The sequence below is a fragment of the Crinia signifera genome, chromosome 4 (assembly GCF_055691185.1).
Source record: "Crinia signifera chromosome 4, ASM5569118v1, whole genome shotgun sequence".
Classification (NCBI taxonomy): Eukaryota; Metazoa; Chordata; class Amphibia; order Anura; family Myobatrachidae; genus Crinia; species Crinia signifera.
The window spans coordinates 260,601,790-260,621,965 of NC_139220.1; the positions used below are offsets into that span (position 1 = coordinate 260,601,790).

Here is a 20,176-nt window from a genome sequence, read left to right on the forward strand (position 1 = left end):
ATACGCAGTGTGCTGTACTCTCCTTCCCTGAGAGAAGCAGCGGCGGCAGCTACACGGCAGGGGGACACTGGACTGTCCTCTCCCCAGCAGTGTCAATTGTGAGTCTGCTGCTGCTGGGAAATAGTATGGGGGCATTGCTGGCACTGTGTGGGCATACCATATTGCTGGCACTGTGGGGGCATATTTATTGCTGGCACTGTGGGGGCATTGCTGGCACTGTGGGGCATACTTGTTACTGGCACTGTGGGGCATTGCTGGCACTGTGTGGGCATACCATATTGCTGGCACTGTGGGGGCATATTTATTGCTGGCACTGTGGGGGCATTGCTGGCACTGTGGGGCATACTTGTTACTGGCACTGTGGGGCATTGCTGGCACTGTGGGGCATACTTGTTACTGGCACTGTGGGGGCATTGCTGGCACTGTGGGGCATACTTGTTACTGGCACTGTGGGGCATTGCTGGCACTGTGGGGCATACTTGTTACTGGCACTGTGGGGAATTGCTGGCACTGTGGGGCATACTTGTTATTGGCATTGTGGGGCATTGCTGGCACTGTGGGGCATACTTGTTACTGGCACTGTGGGGCATTGCTGGCACTGTGTGGGCATACCATATTGCTGGCACTGTGGGGGCATATTTATTGCTGGCACTGTGGGGGCATTGCTGGCACTGTAGGGCATACTTGTTACTGGCACTGTGGGGCATTGCTGGCACTGTGGGGCATACTTGTTACTGGCACTGTGGGGAATTGCTGGCACTGTGGGGCATACTTGTTGCTGGCACTGTGGGGCATTGCTGGCACTGTGGGGCATACTTGTTGCTGGCACTGTGGGGCATTGCTGGCACTGTGGGGCATACTTGTTGCTGGCACTATGGGGGCATACTTGTTGCTGGCACTGTAGGGGCATTGTTGGCACTGTGGGCGCATACCCAGTACCATGGGGTTATACCTGGCACCGTGGTGGCATTCCCCGGCACTGTGGGGGCATACCTGGCACCATTGGAGCATATGTGTATCTGGCACTTTTGGGGGCATATGTGTATCTGGCACTATTGGAAGGCTAACGTGATCCGTTGGAATGTCTGTTGCTTCAGTAATAGAGATTTGACAAGGTTCTGTTATTTTATATGCTGTTCGCAGAATGGGCTGAGCTTATATTGTGGTCAAGTGGTTGCACTTTTTTTTTCTCCTCGTCATTGCCAGTATAACTTGCCCCTGTTAGGCCACACCCCTTTTTAGGCCACGCCCCTAAACCATTTCACGAGGGGGTACTCATAAATGAAAAGCCTAATCAAGGGGTACGGGAGACAAAAAAGGTTGGGAACCACTGGTGTAGAGAGTGGAAACTGTCAGCTGTATGGGGGCGGACATTTTGTGATGGTCCATTTTTCATAGCAGAAGCCAGGAGCGGAGCTGGACCGCACCGCAGTCAAGATCTGCGAGTGCCTGCTGCTGGGCACGGGGGGCACGGATGTAAGGCACGGAGGGGTTGGGGGGCATGGGCGGCCGGGGGCATGGGCGCTCCCAAATTATCGGCGCAGGGGGGGGGGGGGGCGCTTATATTATAGCTATGCCACTGAGTGTAGAACAGGGAATGCCTACCCTACCGGAATGGCCGGGAGTCTTCCGAAAATCGGGTCCCCCTCCCGGCCTTCCGGAAAGGTGGGCAACCCTCCCGGATTCTGCGCCCCCCCCCCCCCCCCCCTCCGTGCCGATCTCAGCCGTGTTCCCCCGACCTCGGCATTTACATGCCGCAATCCGTGGGTCTCAGAGGAGGGGGCGGAGCTAAAATGTCACAATAGCATCATTTTAGCCCCGCCCCCTTCACAGAGATCTGTGAATTAGGCTATTTTACATCCTGGGGGCGGGGCTTACTGATGCCCCCTCGAACTGCTGCTGAAAGTCGGCAACCCTGGTGTAGAACTGGAAGTTATTGCCTAGGAATAGTAGATTGTTACTGTATTGTACCTTAGCTGTTCAGTTGCATTATATTATATGAGTACTGTGTGTATGGGGGGGTGATTAAAAAATATGCATCTTGCTATCATGCAGTTTCCCCACTAACTTGGCAACAGATAATTATAAGTTCCACAATTACAATTTTTTGAAGCTATATACATTTGGAATTCTACTGAATTATTTTCAAATTAGCAGGTTCCATGTACATTTCTCAGTGACATAGCAATAGATGCAATGTCAAGGCAGTACAATAGACTGCAAAGTGCCAATTTAAGTAAAGCTGTGTTAAGTAAAACTATGGCTTGTCATTTAGGGCAGATGTATCAAGCTTTAAAAAGCAATACAATGGAGAGTGATAACAACCAGTCAATCGGCGCCTCCTACCTGTTATTTTTCAAATCTAGCCTGTCGCATGACAGTTAGGAGCCGATTGGCTGACTGTTAGGAGCTTATTGGCTGAAGCTTGATACATCTGGCCTTTGGAGATTAGTGCTCCTAATACGGCTATTATTTTCAGACTTCCTTAAAATAACAGTGCCCCCAATAACACAAGGCTACCTAAACTCGACTAAGGCTGGCAGTATATGTCTGCTGCATTCAGTTTACCTACCTGCATTTGAAAAATGACAGGTTTATAGCCTGTCTCTTGTCTACTTTATCACCCTCCAAGTGTTAATACATCTGCCCCATAATCACCTATATCCATGATGGCTAACCTATGACACATGTGTCACTCGTGACACGCCAAGGCACTTTGACTGACACGCAGACACAGGTCTGTCTCACCAACTGGCACAGAAAGTGAACCCCCGGAAGTGCGCAAGGGAAGTGCCTAAGCCAGCACGCATGCTGCGCCGCCAACGGGAAGGGGACAGAGGGGGGCGTCGCCTGTCCGCTGGAGGGAGCAGACGCGTACAGCGCTAGCTCCCACTCTCCTATAGTCCACCCCTGCTGCTGTAGTCTGGCCTGTGAAAGCGCTGGCTGGGGACTAAAGACCCGCCTGCTGCTGAGTCTTGGCACCTGACCCGGAGGATTGACAGAGGCTACCAGAGGAGCTTTTGGCGAGGTGAGGACTGGGTTACGGCATCCTGCTGCTGTGGCAGCCATTTTGAAAGGGGAGACCCTGCTCTTTCTGTCCAGGAGATCCACACATTACCCTCCCTGGGACACCTTTCCCACACATGGGCTCTGTTGAAAGCATCTCGGTGTGTGGCATATGTATAATGGAGCATCACGGTGTGTGGCTTATGTATAATGGCTGCAAATTTCACCAAATTATTGATATTTATTGAAGTCACACTTTTTTACGATTTTTGACACACCAAGCTGAAAATGTTAGCCATCACTGACCTATATCATACCTGCCAACTGTCCCGTTATTTGCATTCCTGTAGAGCCACGCCCCTTTTACATTGACTACCCCCCATTTGATCATCCTAAATTGAAAGTTCTTGATGTTGGGAGGTATGATATATAAAAAATGATGGTACTTGTGTATTTTGGCGGCGCCCCCGATCTCCATCGCGCAATGTTTTAATCGCATCGCATCGCATGCCATGCACCCAATGGCATGCGATGCGACGCGATTTTTGCCCCCTATGCGATGAAAGATTGTATAAGCACCCTAAAGGGTGCTTTTAATCACCCTAATGGGTGCTTACAATGTTAAATGCAACCCCCCGCCACCCCCCCACTATAACGTTTATAGTGGGGGTGTGGCGGGGGGGGGGGTGCATTTAACATTGTAAGCACCCATTAGGGTGCTTATTCAATGTTTAATCGCATCGCATCACATTGTATGGCATTGTATGCCATATACAAAGTCATACAATTTTAAAATTGTATGGCATTGTACAATATCGCGCGATATCGCGTCGCATCGCATACCATCGTATGCCTTATGGTATGCGATGTGATGGGCGCCACCAAACTACACAAGTACTGTACCAAAATTATTTGTAACTCGAGGTGTGGCAGCAATGGTGTCAACATGTACATCTAGTACAACTAGATTTGTGGAGAAAACATCAGGGATGAAGTTATTGCATGATGCACAGCCAATATTCTTATTGGCTGTGCATCATATAGTGGCTGCATAAGTGAAGTAAGTGACAATACTGGCTTCTCTATGGCTTACAGATGCCAGGACTGTATAAGCTTCAGCTCTCTTCATGCAGCAATATAGAGCTGTGGACTGTTCGCAGAGGCAGATGTGAGCTGAGCCGCCTGTTACAAGTTTTCAGATGACCACAAACCAAAACAGCTTGTTTCAGCATTATAAATGTAAGGCTAGATTTAAAACATGCCGGAAAAATCCTTCCCTTTCCAGCTCTCTTGCTATAATCTAGGCATGGAATAACAGAAGGAATAAGTGATCCTATGGTTAGCTGTTAGAAAAAGTTACAAGTACCGGCTGACGGGTGCAGAAATGCATTATTGGAAAGTTGTTAGCTAGTGTCGTGTGTGGTGCCGTTAATGAACAGCAATATGCTCATTTGCTAACTGCAATAGAAACTTCTCCACTTACTGTACAGTAACTGTTCCCAACATCAATAAACTGACAGTATGCATGTGCTATATGTCTTCATTTGTATAAGGCAACATAGATTTCCACTGAAGTGGCTCCATTCTTACAGTGGCCATCTTGACATAGGGAATGAAGCTTCCCCGGAAGAGTAGCAACAGGAAGTCTTTGCATAAGTGATCTCCACTTTCAACAAAAATTTAATTAAATTTGCATAAAGGTAGAATTAAAATTAAGTAGTGTACTGAGGAGGGGGTATGGTTTCACAGGATTACGAGTCTGGGTAAATGAGCTCCACCAAGAATATTGTAGCACCTAACCGTGTATTTCCTGTATTCCAAAGTGCAAGGGTAGAGACTAAATCCCCTTCAGTTTTGATTACAGGATATGATGTTCAGTGAGGGCGGAAGTTGTTAGATGCCCTCACAATGTTTTTTATTTTATCTCTAATTCACGTAGGTGTAGGTTATTTTGTTTTATTTTAGGTGCATTGTACCCTCGCGGGCTCGCTACGCTCACACGCTTCAGGCACGGTGTCTCGCTTCACTCACCACAAATTTATATTCCCCCTCCAGGTATACGTGGACCCAGGCGTGATGGGAAAATTGTCAAAACTGAAGGGGATCTAGACACTACAAAAGGGTAGAGACTAGATCCCCTTCAGTTTTGAATGGAACCAAAAAGACAGATACAAGTTCCAAGATCTGACTCATCAGCAAACACCCCCCCCCCCCCCCAATCCCCTGCAGCCTTACCTATCGCGCTGGTCCCGGCGGCTCCGTTCTTCTTCTGCTGAGGACCACCACAAAATGGCCGCCCCCATACAGCAGACAGTTTCAGAGAACTGTCTGCTGTATGGGGGCGGCCATTTTGTGGTGGTCCTCAGCAGAAGAATGGAGCCGTCGGGACCAGCGAGATAGGTAAGTCTGCGTGGGATTGGGGGGTGTGTGTAACTATAGCACCGCAGCCCCCGGCGCCCCCACATGCACAGCGCCCCCCCCGCGGTGGCGGGGGCAGCGGTGCTATAGTTACGCCACTGCTAGCAAACCTATAAAACACTGAATATCTATATTGTTAGATTAGTGAAGGACAAATTAGTAACTAGACATCAGACCTTCTCATATGTGCAGAATATTTCTGTGTATATTCGCTCCTGAACCATTAATTACACCTCCAACAAATGCAGACTATAGAGATTCTACCAATAACATGGCCAAACCATGCAATCCTTTCCTGATATAAAAATGGAATTTGAAAACTACAGTATATCCACTGACCCACCCACCCCCCTCCCCTCCCCCAAATCTATGGAGATTAGCAAATTATTTACTATCATCAACTGAGTCAAAAACCAATTTTACAGGAAACACTACAAATGTTTAAACAAGCAAACTGGCCACAAGACACATGAATATTTACATTCTGGAGTACTCTTAAGGCAGTATTAAGAAAAATAAATGAACACAAACAGTTTTGTTTTGAAAATAGATGATAAAACTTGAAGAGGAACATAAAATATGTCCTGCAAACAATTATACTTTTCCCAAAATCTCAGGGGAAGAATTACTGAAGCTTTTGGCACTGATGTGTATCCGGGCCAGCAAAAAAGGCTCTACAAAGCAAGACTAACATATATAAAATTAAGTGTTTTAAACATTAGAGAGAGGAAAAGTATCAGCCAATCAGCTCGTAACTGTCGTGTCACCAGCTGTGCTTGAAAAATAACAGGATCTCATTGGTTGGTATTTTATATCTCTACAAGGTTTGATATATCTCCTCCACAATCAACAAGGGGTTCACCATATTGCGAGAAAATAAATATCTAAAAAATACCACTCGATGTACAACCCACAAGTAAAGTCAATAAATGCCCTATTGGAATATATAAAATTACCCACTAACTAAAATGTCTCTGTGTACCCCTTGGACAGTATATTAGGTTGGACAGTAGAGAAGGTAAAGGTCCCATAAGATCATTGACCAACGACAAAGCCCCAAGCACTGACTATCACTTCAACAAGACCTACAGTAAAGGGCCCCTTACACTTGTGAGATTTTGTCAGATTTGACCCAGTTCAGGTGGATTGGGTCAATTTATCTGACAAAATCTGATGTGCCTGGATGACAAAATCTGATGTGCATGATGTGTGGGACACAATGCACAATCCCGTGCCATTGGGTATAACCAAGAGATTGGAAGAGATTGAACTTTGAGTCAATCAGGTCCAAATTGTTGGACAAGTGTAAGGGGGCCTTTATACTAATCAGATAGCAACCAATAGGATACTATTTATCATGCACCTTCTATATGACATTAGATCTGAATGGTTGCTATAGGCAACATCTGCACTCCTAAATTCTTGAGTAAATATACCCCCAGGATTACAAAATCCACCACAGACTCATTCTATAAAAATGATATCCCTTACCAAATAATAGACCCTAACTATTACTATTAGGCCTAGCTAAAATAGCCTCAGACTTAATTGTGGACATTAATTGTGGGCGCTACTGTGTGGAATAATATGAATTGTGGACATTGTGTGGTATAACATGAACTGTGGGTACTGCCATGTGGCAAAATGTGAATAATGGGCACTACTGTATACTGTATTTGGGCAATAATCTATATGCGCACCAGCTCAGCCTGCCAAGGTCAATGTGTTTCAGCTGCATGTAAATAAAATTGTGGGCTTTGCATGTTGTGTGTATGTACAGATTTGGGGGCTTTCTGATTCACTCGGAAAGGCATAATCATTCCCTAACGGACAAAACCATATGCACTGCAGGTGGGGCTGATATAACATGTGCAGAGAGATCTATTCAATCAATTGCACCGAGTACAGGACTTGGGCAAATGCACATAGATAGTGATGACAGCTACTTCCACAAGTGAATGAATAGGGTAGTACAGCGGCATAGTTGCAGCCAACTTAATATGAGTGAAAATCCGTATTTCTTTCAAAGCACACAATGCAGCCCAATCTGCATCCAACGTGTGTCCAACTCTGAATGAATGTCATTTGCAAGTGAGACCTACAGCCAGCCTCCATAGAAGCAGTGGTTTTGCTTCATGTCTGTGTGATGCATCATTGCGCACAAGTTCGGAAAGCATGCATTATCTGGCTGCTGAGAGGAATATTTAGTTACTTACAGAATAATGTCCTGAGAAAACCTCCAGACGGAAAGTGCACAGCCCACAGGAATGTCGTAAAAAAAATGATCTGCACGGGAGCTGTTCTTAAATTAACCCATATGAGCGCTCGGGAAGGGATTTCAGGCTGCTCTGCAAGTTCTCTGATTAGTGCTTGTAGCTGGGCCATAGCATGGGGATACTGTACTTTATTACATCTATGATTACAGCACAGTTCTCATTTTTGGGCAGATGTACTAAGCCTGGGATAGGGTTAAAGTGGGGAGAGATAAAGAGAGGAGCTAACTTCCATGTCTGTGTTTGAAAAATGACAGGAGTGGATTGCCTGTTACTTTATCTCTCTCCAATGGTGAGCACATCTACCCCTTTATATTTCCCAATATGAAGCCAGCCCTGGCAGTACTATGATTACTTTAGCAGTATAGTAATACCTGTCTTCTGGGGGGGTTTTTGTACTACGATGGGAGTTCAGTATCACATGGGATATTGCTATGGGCAACCAACCAGAATCTACTTCTTATTTATTTATCACCTTCTAGAAGATAACAGACCATCTGATTGGTTTCCTATAGCAACATCCCATCTGAAATAAAACCTTAGTAAATAAACCCTGTCATCTATCAGTGTATCAGTGTACTAATATACATCTCGGTGAGAGACAAAGGAAATCTCCAGCCAGTTTCCTGATCCATGAGCCTAAATAGTAGTAAACATTCTCTGTCAGTGTGTAATCTGTGCACATACTTCATGGTATATGAGAGCCAGGAACTTTTCTGTGGCTTCCAGTTCTGTAAAACAGTGGGACACTATCACCAGTGGGATATCCACATCTGTTCTCAGGCATAGGGAATGTAGAGCTGACACCGCCCCCAACTGTAGTTCTTCCAATAATATTTGGGATCTATCCTCCTGTACAACATTAAGATGGAACGAATATGGCCCATTAAATAACTATAACACAACTCTACAAACCCTTCATGAGAGATGCAGGGATAGGAGCTAAGAGGGAAAAAAAGGAGGAGATTTGCTCCGGGACAAATAATGATGCTAACTTTGACGCCAGAAGATGCAGCAATACTTCATCTGCATAAACATCAGATATCTAACTGTCAGGTTACTCAGGATGTCCAGCAAAATCATGCTGCCGAGGTCAGGGAAGGTCAAAGGACGGGATAAGGTCACTATGTCGACTCAATGAAGGTCAACACACATTAGGCCACTGAAGGTCGACAGGGCTTTAGTACAACACCTGAAATAGATTGGCTAAGATGATCAGGGTTGGAAGGTTGACACAAGTATTAAGTCGACAAAGTGAAGGTTGACTGTAAAAAGGTCGACATGGGATTTTTTATGGTTCTTTTGAGTCAACATATGCTGACAAGCGGTATTTCATATCCTACCATCCGCTACGGCGCTGTGGGAGAATATAATAGTGTTCCGAGCGCAGCGAAGCACTGTGCCTGAAGCCTGGCGAGTGCAGCGAGCCATGAGAGGGGACGCGGTACACTTAAACTCATGTCCACCTTTTGACTGTCAACCTTTACATTGTTGACCTAATGCTTGTGTCGACCTTTCAACCCCATCTACTTTAGCCATGTCGACCTTCATTGAGTCATCCCCATGACCCCTAACCCGAAGGACACATCTGACATGCCCCCGTTTTCTGGAATGCTCCCCTGTCACACCCACAAATGCCAGCAGCATGTGACATGTCAGTCATGCTGCGGTTTCTGTGGCACCGCTACTGACGTGGCAGGACCACATCTGCGAGGCTCCTGCTCATGTGCAGATCATTTAACACCTGACAGTTACGTCAATATCGGATTAATGTAAATCTCTGCTTGTTTTACAATTGCCACACTTTCAGTGCAACATGGTTTTGTTTATATAATACACCCAAAAGTATTCCTTAAAGCAGTGATTCCCAAACTGTGTGCCTAGGCACCCTGGGGTGCCTCGGGACACTTGCAGGGGTGCCTTGGATTGGTGGTCCAGGACAAATTCATAATAGTTCTGGGCAAAGCAATAGGCAAAACCAGAGTTGGTGGCTGCCAATCATGAATTATATGGGCAAACAAAAGCTTATCTGGTTCCTCACTAAATAATTAATCCTAAGGATGACATATAAACACAATTTACTTAATTTAATAGTTTTTCAAAAGTTATCAAAAAGAAACCTTTGACCTAGGGGTGCCGTGAAAAACATTCTGATATTCTAGGGTGCCGTGGTTCAAAAAGGTTTGGGAACCACTGCCTTAAAGGGTCTTTTGAATTACATTCCTGTGCTTCAAACACATGCACATATCAAAACGGGCGCTCTCCCCCTTGGGCTCTTGAAGATTTTGTCTTTTTATTGGAGTATATAAAAACTGTATCGCTGAGTTTTAGTGCAATGTGGTTATTCATAATTGTAGACAGACGTTTATTCCCATCTGAAAGTATGTATGGTGTATATGGATACATTTTTCCAGGCAAACTACACATAAACTGTGGTCCTGATTTAGAGTTGCACGCTATGCAATATTTATGCAGTGGAGCAATGGAGGGATGGTGTAGAGAGGATATATTGCAAAGTGATTGACATGGGGCCTGATTCAAAGCCAGTTCTTGGCTGCAGGTAGGGGGGTCTCTCCTAGCCTACACAACGAAGCGCTTACACATAGGGATGGCCATCGACCATCGATGATTAGAAATCATCTATGGTTTATGGCCGATGTCGAATAATTTGCCATCGATGGTGGAGAACCAGATGGTTTCCCACCATCGATGTAAAGCTTAAACGAATAGTTTTGTTTTTGCTTTTTCCCTAAAGTGCCGGGACACGGAGCATAGCTCCGCCCCTGACACCCGCGAAGCCCCGCCCCTGCATTTTGATTGGCCCACAGGCCACTCAATCACAAAAAATGGATGACCATCGATATACAAAAACATAGATGGTCATTCATTGAATAGTTATACACTATTGATGGCCAGTTGCACTTTTGCCATCAATGGCAACCATCGATGGCAAAGGCAACGATGGCCATCCCTACTTGCACATTGCCAGCTGATATCACATGCAGCCGTCATGGTCCGCCCCCCTCAGCAGTCCAGACACCTTGTAGTATGCAGATTACTACCACCAAATGACCGGTTCCGAAATGCTGATCGCCTGTGATAGCAGTTTCAGGGCTCACGCATGCACGGTCTATCGTGTACAAGATTGCGAAAGTCACTGAATAGCCACTTCCGTGCTCTGGGCCAGATTCTCTAAGCTTCAAAAGTGATAAAATGGAGAGTGATAAACAACCAGCCAATCAGCTCCTGTCTGACATTTTTCAAACACAGCCTGTGACATGGCAGGTAGGAGCTGATTGGCTGGCTGTTTATCACTCTCCATTGTATCACTTTTGAAGCTTAGAGAATGTGGCCCTTTGTCAGAGTCTGAATCAGGCCCATGGACCATTTGTGGGCAACAACCAAGGGGCAGCAACTTAAAAGCAGGCATGTTGTAGGCATTTTTCGAGGCATGTTTCAGCCTGCAACTACAGTCTATGTAGAAAGGGCTCTGGTGTATTATTACTGTACATCCTGCAGCCACTCTGCGGGAACGTAGAGCTACTCAGACCTCTGATAACCAAATGATCTGCGATGGATGCACATCTTTGAAAGCAGACTCTGAGATTTGCCAGATTCTGCCGGTGGGGCACCTCAATGCATTTCCAGACGGTAGGCACTGGAGCTGTGCACAAACTTGCAGCTGCTGATGCATTCACTTACATCTCTGAGGGGTATGGGTATAAACCGGACAAGGACAAGACCCCCGGACTGCCGGACTGGACATCAAAATCTGCAGTCCGGAGCTTGTAGCGTCCGGTCTGGGGCTGCCTGTGACACCTGTCACCAGGTAGAGGAGGAGACAGAGAATAAAGCCTCCCTGTATGGTCCGGGCATGTAGCAAAAACCAGACGAGCCGGACCACACGGGGAGGCTGTAATCTCCCCTGCCCCATGTCCCTGATGATAGCTATCACAGGGACCCCCCCGGATAAGACACCCCCCGGACCGGACACTACAAGCACCGGACTGCAGATTTTGATGTCCGGCGGTCCGGGGTTTAGTCCGGGTCCGGTTTTTACATAGTCCCATCTCTGAGTAGTCACTCGGGGCACATTTACTAGCGGTGGCTAACAAGTGCTGCATTTTTCCTGTTTAAGTAGGAAATTTAAAACGGTAATGCTGTTCAAAGTAAAACTCGCTGTCTTTTGCTTGACATATTATCGCTATTTTAAATAGCTGCGACTAGTTGTAACTTTACCCCTTGGAATGTTAGTATGTTGTATATATTATATATACATTGTAAAAACATCCATTTAAATCCACCTTTGGCTTAAATCTCACTTTATATCTTCTCTGCCCTGAGTAACTGCTTTATAATTCCTACAACGTCATTTTTTACTGCAGGAACTGGTCACAATAAAATCCTCAGTATGAAATGTCATTACTCATTGTAATAAATCCCAATTAATTATGCATTTTGTTTCTTCTGATTGCCCCCTGAAATCTTATATAATCTCCACATTAAAATAAATCCTAGTGTTCCACCAGTGAGTCATGAGTCAGACTATTAGACATATTTCATTTTACTACTACTAAGAACTTCTCCTTTCAGTACAATACAGTGTAGGTATAACAATCCCTGACAAGCCTTATTGCTCAGTATACATTAAGTACTATCAGGGGCTGGATGGTTACTTTTAGTCTGGCTGGCAAACACTAGCAACGTGGATACGGTCATTAGGTCTACATCAACTAGGTCGACAAGCATTGGGTCGACACCACTAGGTCGACAGGCAACAAGGTCGACATGGGTTTAGGTCAACATGTGTCTAGGTCGACATGGGTTTAGGTCGACAGGTCATTAGGTGGACACAAGCATTAGGTCGACATGGGCAAGGTCGATAGTCAAATGGTCGATGGGTTTTTCACAGTTTTTTTTTAGCCGACATGTGCCGACAGGCGGTATTTTATGCCCTACCATCCACTAGGGAGTGGTGGGAGAATAAAATAGTGTGCTGAGGCGAGGCACCGAGGCGAAGCGTCGCGAGCGAAGCAAACGATGCGAGGTGATGCGGTGCACGGCCAAATCCCGCGACACGTCCTACGACCTTTTCATACTCCCACTATCCACGTCGGCGTGGAGTTGACTTTATATAGTGTGGCGAGCGCAACGATCCACCGAGCCCGAAGCGTGGCAAGCGCAGCGCGCCCCGCGAGGGGACGCGTAATACCAGTGAAGTAATACGCGTCCGCTCACCACGCTTCGGGCTCGGTGGCTCGTTGCGCTCGCCACACTATATAAAGTCAACTCCACGCCGACGTGGATAGTGGGAGTATGAAAAGGTCGTAGGATGCGTACCACCGCCCCGCGCGGGCTCGCTGCGCTCGCCACGCTTCGGGTTGGCATTGACAATGAGGGGGCATACAAACAATGGGGGGGCCTGGGGGGCATTTCATATTGACCCTAATGGTCTCAGGGACCATTTGGGACCATTTAACATTGATTCCTATGGAAAAATCGTGTCGATCGCATCGCATGCGATTTGGTTGCATGCGATGCGATTGACGCGATTTTATCGGCCCGGTGAAAAAACCGGGTGCCCAGATAATACACAAGTACCCTGAAATCTAAATTGCAGCGTAAGAATAAAGCAGCCAGTATTTACTATGCACAGAAATAAAATAACTCCCCAAATGTAACTCTTTCTGCACCTGTAATGCACATGATTTTGTCCATTAAAGAAGGAGTTTGCTTTTGCAAACCAACCATAATCAGGGGAGTGATGTTTTTGGACTGCGTATGCACATGTATGCACATGTGCAGGCTCCATTTGCACATTGATTATTCGCCAGCCCGTTCGCATGAAGCCGTGCAGATGGGGTGGCGGGGAGCGGTGGCCAGGGGTAGAGCCCATGGGAATGCAGCTTTGCGAGTCAACCAGAATGACCCCCATTATCCTATAGAAGCCTATATGCTTCTCTCGCTGCGCTGTTTGAGGGATCCAACACATTTCCTAGAAGTCCAGGACTCTTATTGTAGAGTTGTCCTTTGCAATACTAATCGCATATGTTAGTGCATATGCTATTAGTATCAATGCGATATGTGGCGGGGTGCATCAGCGAGCTTTGATACATCCCGCCCCAGTGAAGTAACTGTCCTCCAAGCTTTTATAGTTACCATGAGGAGCAATGCTGAAGGACTATTTATTTATAGTTTCCAAACTATATTTTAGACACAGATTTGAATAAACTTTCAGTCAGTTCTAAGCAATCCTGACAATGGATTTTGTGAAGTGGGGACATGGCCATGGTAACATTACTCTGCGCAAATCATGTTTCTGACTGCCTGAGTCTATCTCTTTACTTGAAAAGGGGGAGTACAGGAGACTTGCCCACTCTTACAGGCATCCGGGAGAGACACCCGAGATTCAGGAGTCTCCTGGATGTTCTGAAATGGAAGGCGAATATGAAACAAATTCAGACCACTTTTTCTTTTGTTCTTTCTACCGGAATCTAAATTTCTTTCACATGAGGAGCTAAAACTAAATGTTGTCTTTAAAATAAATAAAAAAAATGAGTGTTTGAATGGAATATGTGATTAGCTTATAGAAAATTAGCTCAGAATGAACTAATAAGGTGTCCTACTGAGAGTACAGGTAGAGGTAGATGAGGGAAAGGGTTAATAACAGGGTGTAAGAAGATGAGGGTCAAGGCCTTTCATGTCTCATACACTAATGACTTTGACCAATTACCCCAACAATTTTTCCTACAGAATATAGACAGTTTTTCGTTGTTTACAAATGTTGCCCACTGCTTCTGTTTGGACACAAAGGACAACTGAACAATTACCATTGCCCATTGTCATTATTACTATTAAACACGGTTCATCGGAAGCCAACATTGTAAGAAAGCAAGAAGTGTCCCGGGAAATCTAAGACACATTTGAGCCTTAGGATTTTGGCACCAATTTACATTATTACAGTGGGTGCTGCCAGGGAAGGGCTAGGTACCAGTTACTAGTTATGGATACCAGCTGCTAGCAATGAAGAGCTATCCAAGTCACAGAACAATTACGGACTTTTTTAGAAATAAAGTAAACAGGGCTTATAGTATTCAGCCAGGAATGGTAAATGGGTGGATGTCATATTTTTTAGACCAGTTAGCTCACATACTGTAAGCAGTAACTAAATGCATTATACTCTGGTATTACCTAGTATACAGTAGGGTACTTCCTTAGGCATCTACTCTCTAAAACTAAGTGATATTCAAAATGAAACAGACACTTTTGTGTTAGCTTACTGGGACTAACCAGGACACAATTACTGTTCAGGAGGTACAAATCTCTTATACCCCTTTTCCACATCCTTATCCGTGTTGGGCTGAGAACCTGAGACTCTGCTTGGTAACAGACACAGGTCTGTCATGTAATTTATCATCCTGTATTTATTATCCACATCATCCTGTTATTTATCTGCTGATTATAAGCATTTACAGAGCTCATCAGTCAGACTTAATTAGCACCTACGAGCCAGTATGCCTGGATTGGCAATCTGACAGAAGCAATGCTGTTTTGTTCCAACAAATAATCATTAAAAATGGTCTGTGCATATTCTCTTGGCTTCCTAGCCTTATATTCCATAAAAAGTTGTCCTAGGACATACTGTAGCCTCAGGGTATACTTCACTATGTCACACATTGGCACTGGTTTGGTGTTAATGCAAGAACATAGCTGAGATACAGTACAAAGGTGGGGTACCTTATTTAACATCTCAGAAGCTCCTGAGGTTTTTTTTTTTGTGGTGCATCAATATTCCAATACAATTATTTTGTTATTACATGCCATCACACGGTTAGCTTCTCCAGAGATACACCTCATTAGTTATCACCTATGTATCTCCACCCATAACATTTATATAAACCACCTATAATTCTTATAACCTCAAAAGTTACTCCCATTTACATGTTTTATAACCAGTGGCGACTCAAAAAGTGGGGCAGTTCAAAATACAAATAGAGGAGCCACACCCACTGCCAGTGCATCAGTTTGAAATAGCAGTTGGTGCCAGTGGGTGTGGTTCCCCTATTTGAATTTTTAACTGGGCTGCAGCCCCACCTTTGGAACTGCCACGGCATATAACCCACCTATCACTTATAACCTCACCAATTTCTTCTATTTATATGTTATATAACCACACCTATTACTGTTATAATAGCCCCATCAATTACTCCCATTTACATGTTATATAATCACACCTATCACTGTTATAACTCCACCAATTACTCCCAGTTACATATTATATAGTCAGTGGCAGCTCCGGGGGGGAGTGGCAGTTGATATGGCTCCCCTATTTGTATGTTGAACTGTACCCACCTCTGGAGCCACCACTGTTATCTATACAGTAACATGCCTATCACAGTTATAACCCCCACCAATTTCTCCAATTTACAAATTATGTAACCGACCTATAACTGCTATAAAACCACCAATTATGAGCATTTACATATTATATAACCACACCTATCACTGTTATAACTCCAATTTCTCCCATTTATCCATTATATAACCCACCTAGCACTGTTATAACCCGACCAATTAAGACCATTTATTTATTATTTATTTATTACAGTTTCTTATATAGCACAGCAGATTCTGTTGCGCTTAACAATAGTAGACAGTGATAAAACAAACTGTGTAACAACAGACAGACTTGGAGGTAGGAGGGCCCTGCTGCAAGCTTACAATCTACCATTTATATGTTATATAACCCACCTATCACTGTTATAGCCCCACCCATTATTCCTATTTACAGGCTATATAAAACAGCTAATTTCTCCACCTTTCCATCTTCTCTAACCCATAACTCCCAAAATGACCCTCTCCAGGAGGGACACAATACTATTTCTGGGCTTTCCCCTTAAATTATGATTGTCACTGCCTGTTTTAAACAGGTCAATTGATGGCAAATGTATTTAAACCTTGGTGATAGCAATCATTAATTAAGGGGATGGCCAGCAAAGGAAAATTGTGTCCCTCCTGGAAAGAGTCATGTTGGGAGGTATGCTAACCCCACACATTTCTCCATATTTACATAATATATAACCCAATCTATTTGACCACATTTATATATTATATATATAACCCCACCTCTCATTCCACCTTAAAAGCTTGCAAGCATCTCCTATAACTACATAAGAATGTACGTTTTCTTATGGTGATCTGTTACCCCAGACTAATAACGGGACTATGTAAAAATTGTACTCGGACAAGACCCTGGAGCGCTGGACCGGACATCAAAATTTGCAGTCCAAAGCTTGTAATGTCCGGTCCGGGTGTTGTCCCTTCCTGGGGATGTCTTGTCCGTGGGGGGGTCCCTGTGATAGCTTTCACCAGGTAAATGTGGAAGGGGAGAATACAGCCTCCCCGTGTGGTCCAGATCGTGTTTGCTACATGCCCGGACCATACAGGGAGGCTTTATTCTCCCCTCCTCCTCTCCCTGGTGACAACTGTCACGTGAAGCCCCCCCCTCCTACAAGCTCCGGACTGCAGAGTTTGATGTCCGGTGACCGGTCTCGCGGTCCGGGGTCTTGTCCGGATCCGGTTTTTACCCATACCCACTAATAACTGAGGTCCTCATTCAGAGATGACCACAATGGAGCGTTTTTTCACCACTGCACATGCATCTCAAGTAACACTGCGCATGTGCTGTGCAAATATTTGCAAAGTTATTTACAGTCAGGGCATATTTGGGTAAAAATGGGGGAGGAGTAGAATTGCACAGGTGTGTTGCCGCAGTTTTATGGTGTGTCACAGACTTCACCTGAAAAATGGCACCAACGTCTTATGCTCTCATGCCGTGAGACCATACTATAGCTGTATACTGGATCTATTCTTTCTAACCCCACATATATCTATAGCTATTATCCCATATACTGTATACTCCACATATATGTATATATGTATAAGTATGTCCATGAATACGGATTATGTTCCGAAACGCCGTCGGATAATAAAGGCTTTTTTACTACCTTGAAAGAAGTCTGACGAGTGCCGCCTCCTTCACACATTTATATATATATATATATATATATATATATATATATATGACAAGAGGGATACCCTTTCAATGCGCTATATACATTCAGTGGGGACAGCAACTCTATTAGTCCCCCCTGTTAGTGGGGGAAGTGAGAGAGAAAATGGAAAAGGAAACAGAGTGCGCCCCTATAATGAAATTCCACCACCAGAATATATATATCCACACAATGGAAATTCCAGACAAATATTTAGTTTTCAATTTAATACAAATTCAAAATCAGTAAAACACTTTTCATCTGTATGCAGTATGGTTCGTTACAGCAAGGAAAAAACACCCAACGCGTTTCGTCGATACAACTTCCTCAGGGGCAAATTTCTGTGAGTCCTGACGTTATTATAGTGAGCCGTGTAATTACATTTTCTGGTTAATGACTTATACTATGGTCAACAGTTTTCTGGTGGTGGATGTGTTGAACCGATTCCTCGGGGACTATGTAGTGAACCTGGATAGCTCGCAGCTGAAGTTAGGAATATATATATATATTGGAATAGATATTTCTATTACTTCTTATATAACCCATATATATATATATATATATATATATATATATTATAATTACAGGTGGCATTACACTTTTGTTTACATTTGATTACTCAGCTCTTTAACTACTCCATCATATACTGGTGCAGGATATACTGCTCTGTGTCCTGCAGGGTATTGCCATCTTTCCCTGGGTACCACACATCCTTATTATTCCTTTCCCTGTGACTTGTGCTCTCCCCCATTACACCAGTGCCCAGGCTGATGTGATTGAGTCTCTCCTGACACTCTGCTGACTCCTAAAGTAGTCATTTCAAACTAGACCCGTCCTCCGCTGCCTCCTTTCGGTCCTGAGCTCCCCAATTTTGCAACATCTTCAGAAGATGCAAAGCCCAGCACCCCTGCCCCCTACCCCACTGCTCCTGCCTTTCATCTCCCAAGCCCCCTGCTCCTCACATTTCTGCTATGCTTTGGGATTTTGAGCTGATGGGAGATTTTTTTTTCTCCCAGTTAGTGCCAGATGTTTAGCTGTTGTGGAGCGTCCAGCCCCAGACAGAAAGTGAGGATTAAAGGGACAAAGTGTATGATCCAAAGCACAGAAACAGCTTCTAGACCCACTCTTCATGGTAATAGAGCTCTTTGCTCCAGAAATCTGGTGACAACTGTCCTGCAGGTGACTTATATCATTAAAGCCATCGATGTACTGCAGATCATGCTGGATGTATGGCAAGTATAAGATCTGCATGCAAAACTTTGTTCTATGGGTTAAGTCTTGTGAATGAACGATCCTAAAGTGGTTGCAGCTGTTATTAAAAATAATATTTGTTTAAGCTCTCATTCAGCAATAACCCAATTTTAAAGCACTTCATAATACGCTGGTGCTAGAAAAATGTTCAGATAGGAGGAATATGTACAATATATCGGGACATGCAAGTCTATGGAGGTATTTCCAAAGAGCCAGCAATTATTTTATTGGGCTTCAATCGGGATATTACTATAAAATGAACCAATCAGGTGAATCAGACCGTCTTAGAACTAGAGTTACAGCATTAGATGAAGTTGGATGTGGCATTTCAGGGGTTAATCAGCAGAGGATGTGACTTTTAGGTCTGTGCGTCCAGTTGATGGTGCAGCTCACCTGTCAGCAGGAGAAGAGACCAGGCAGTAAGGAGCCCTCTCCAGTGGTCCATGTTCCAGACTCTCATCCTGTCAGTGGTGATCCCTCTGCCAGACTGGTAGCTGGAGAAGCTGCCACTTTCCCACTTCAGCCTCCGCTATTCCCTGGCTCCCAAACTTTAGATTTTCATAGCAGACGGAGGAAGTGGGAGGACCAGACTCTAGTAGGAGGTGTATGTGGTACAGAGGACAGGACAAGAGCAAAATAGTGGGTTGTAAGAGGGCATTAATCATAAGGTCATCAATAAATGACAAAGAATGTGAACCCTTCTAGTGTGGCCCCTTAAATAGACCCATGAGTCAGATCACATAATAGACATGAAGGGCTACTATTTCAGCTTCTGTGTTGCAATGCTTTAGATACCTGCTTATTTTTTTCTTTTTTTTTTGTCTTCTTGGCAGAAATCGCAAAGGCATCTGAAGTCGGTGATCCAGTGTCAGCCTGCATTATACAATGTCTCAACATCTGGCAGAATCTTATTACACAATGTCAATTCTGGTGTAAGATGGGGCAAGAGAGTCACTTTCAGATCAGGATGTAACACTATTGTGGGCCAACACCTACACCTTTGTAATGAAGAGTGAAGTAAGGTAAGTATATACAAGGTTGTAACTAGGAGTGTGCTAGTGGTGCTGTGACCCTGGGGGTGACACTGTCGCTGCTCTATGACACCTGAATATGGCTTACAGGATGTATGGAACAGCACCCTGTAGCCAGTAGTGCCACAGCAAAGCTGTCTGGGGG

The 20,176-nt window shown here is 44.6% G+C and overlaps 1 protein-coding gene across 4 annotated transcripts in view; it reads right to left on the reverse strand.

Moving 5' to 3' along the window:
- Positions 1-19,534, reverse strand: part of ITGA11 (integrin subunit alpha 11) — a 100,470-nt gene extending 80,936 nt beyond the window's left edge. For all 4 annotated transcript variants that reach the window (XM_083184390.1, XM_083184388.1, XM_083184389.1 and 1 more), the window contains exon 1: positions 19,394-19,534. Coding sequence is in view for 3 of the 4 variants with exons in the window: in XM_083184388.1 (XP_083040514.1) it covers positions 19,394-19,460 (67 nt within the window). In the remaining variant the exon portion in view is untranslated. The remainder of the gene's footprint in view (positions 1-19,393) is intronic.
- Between the last annotated feature and the right edge of the window lie 642 nt (positions 19,535-20,176).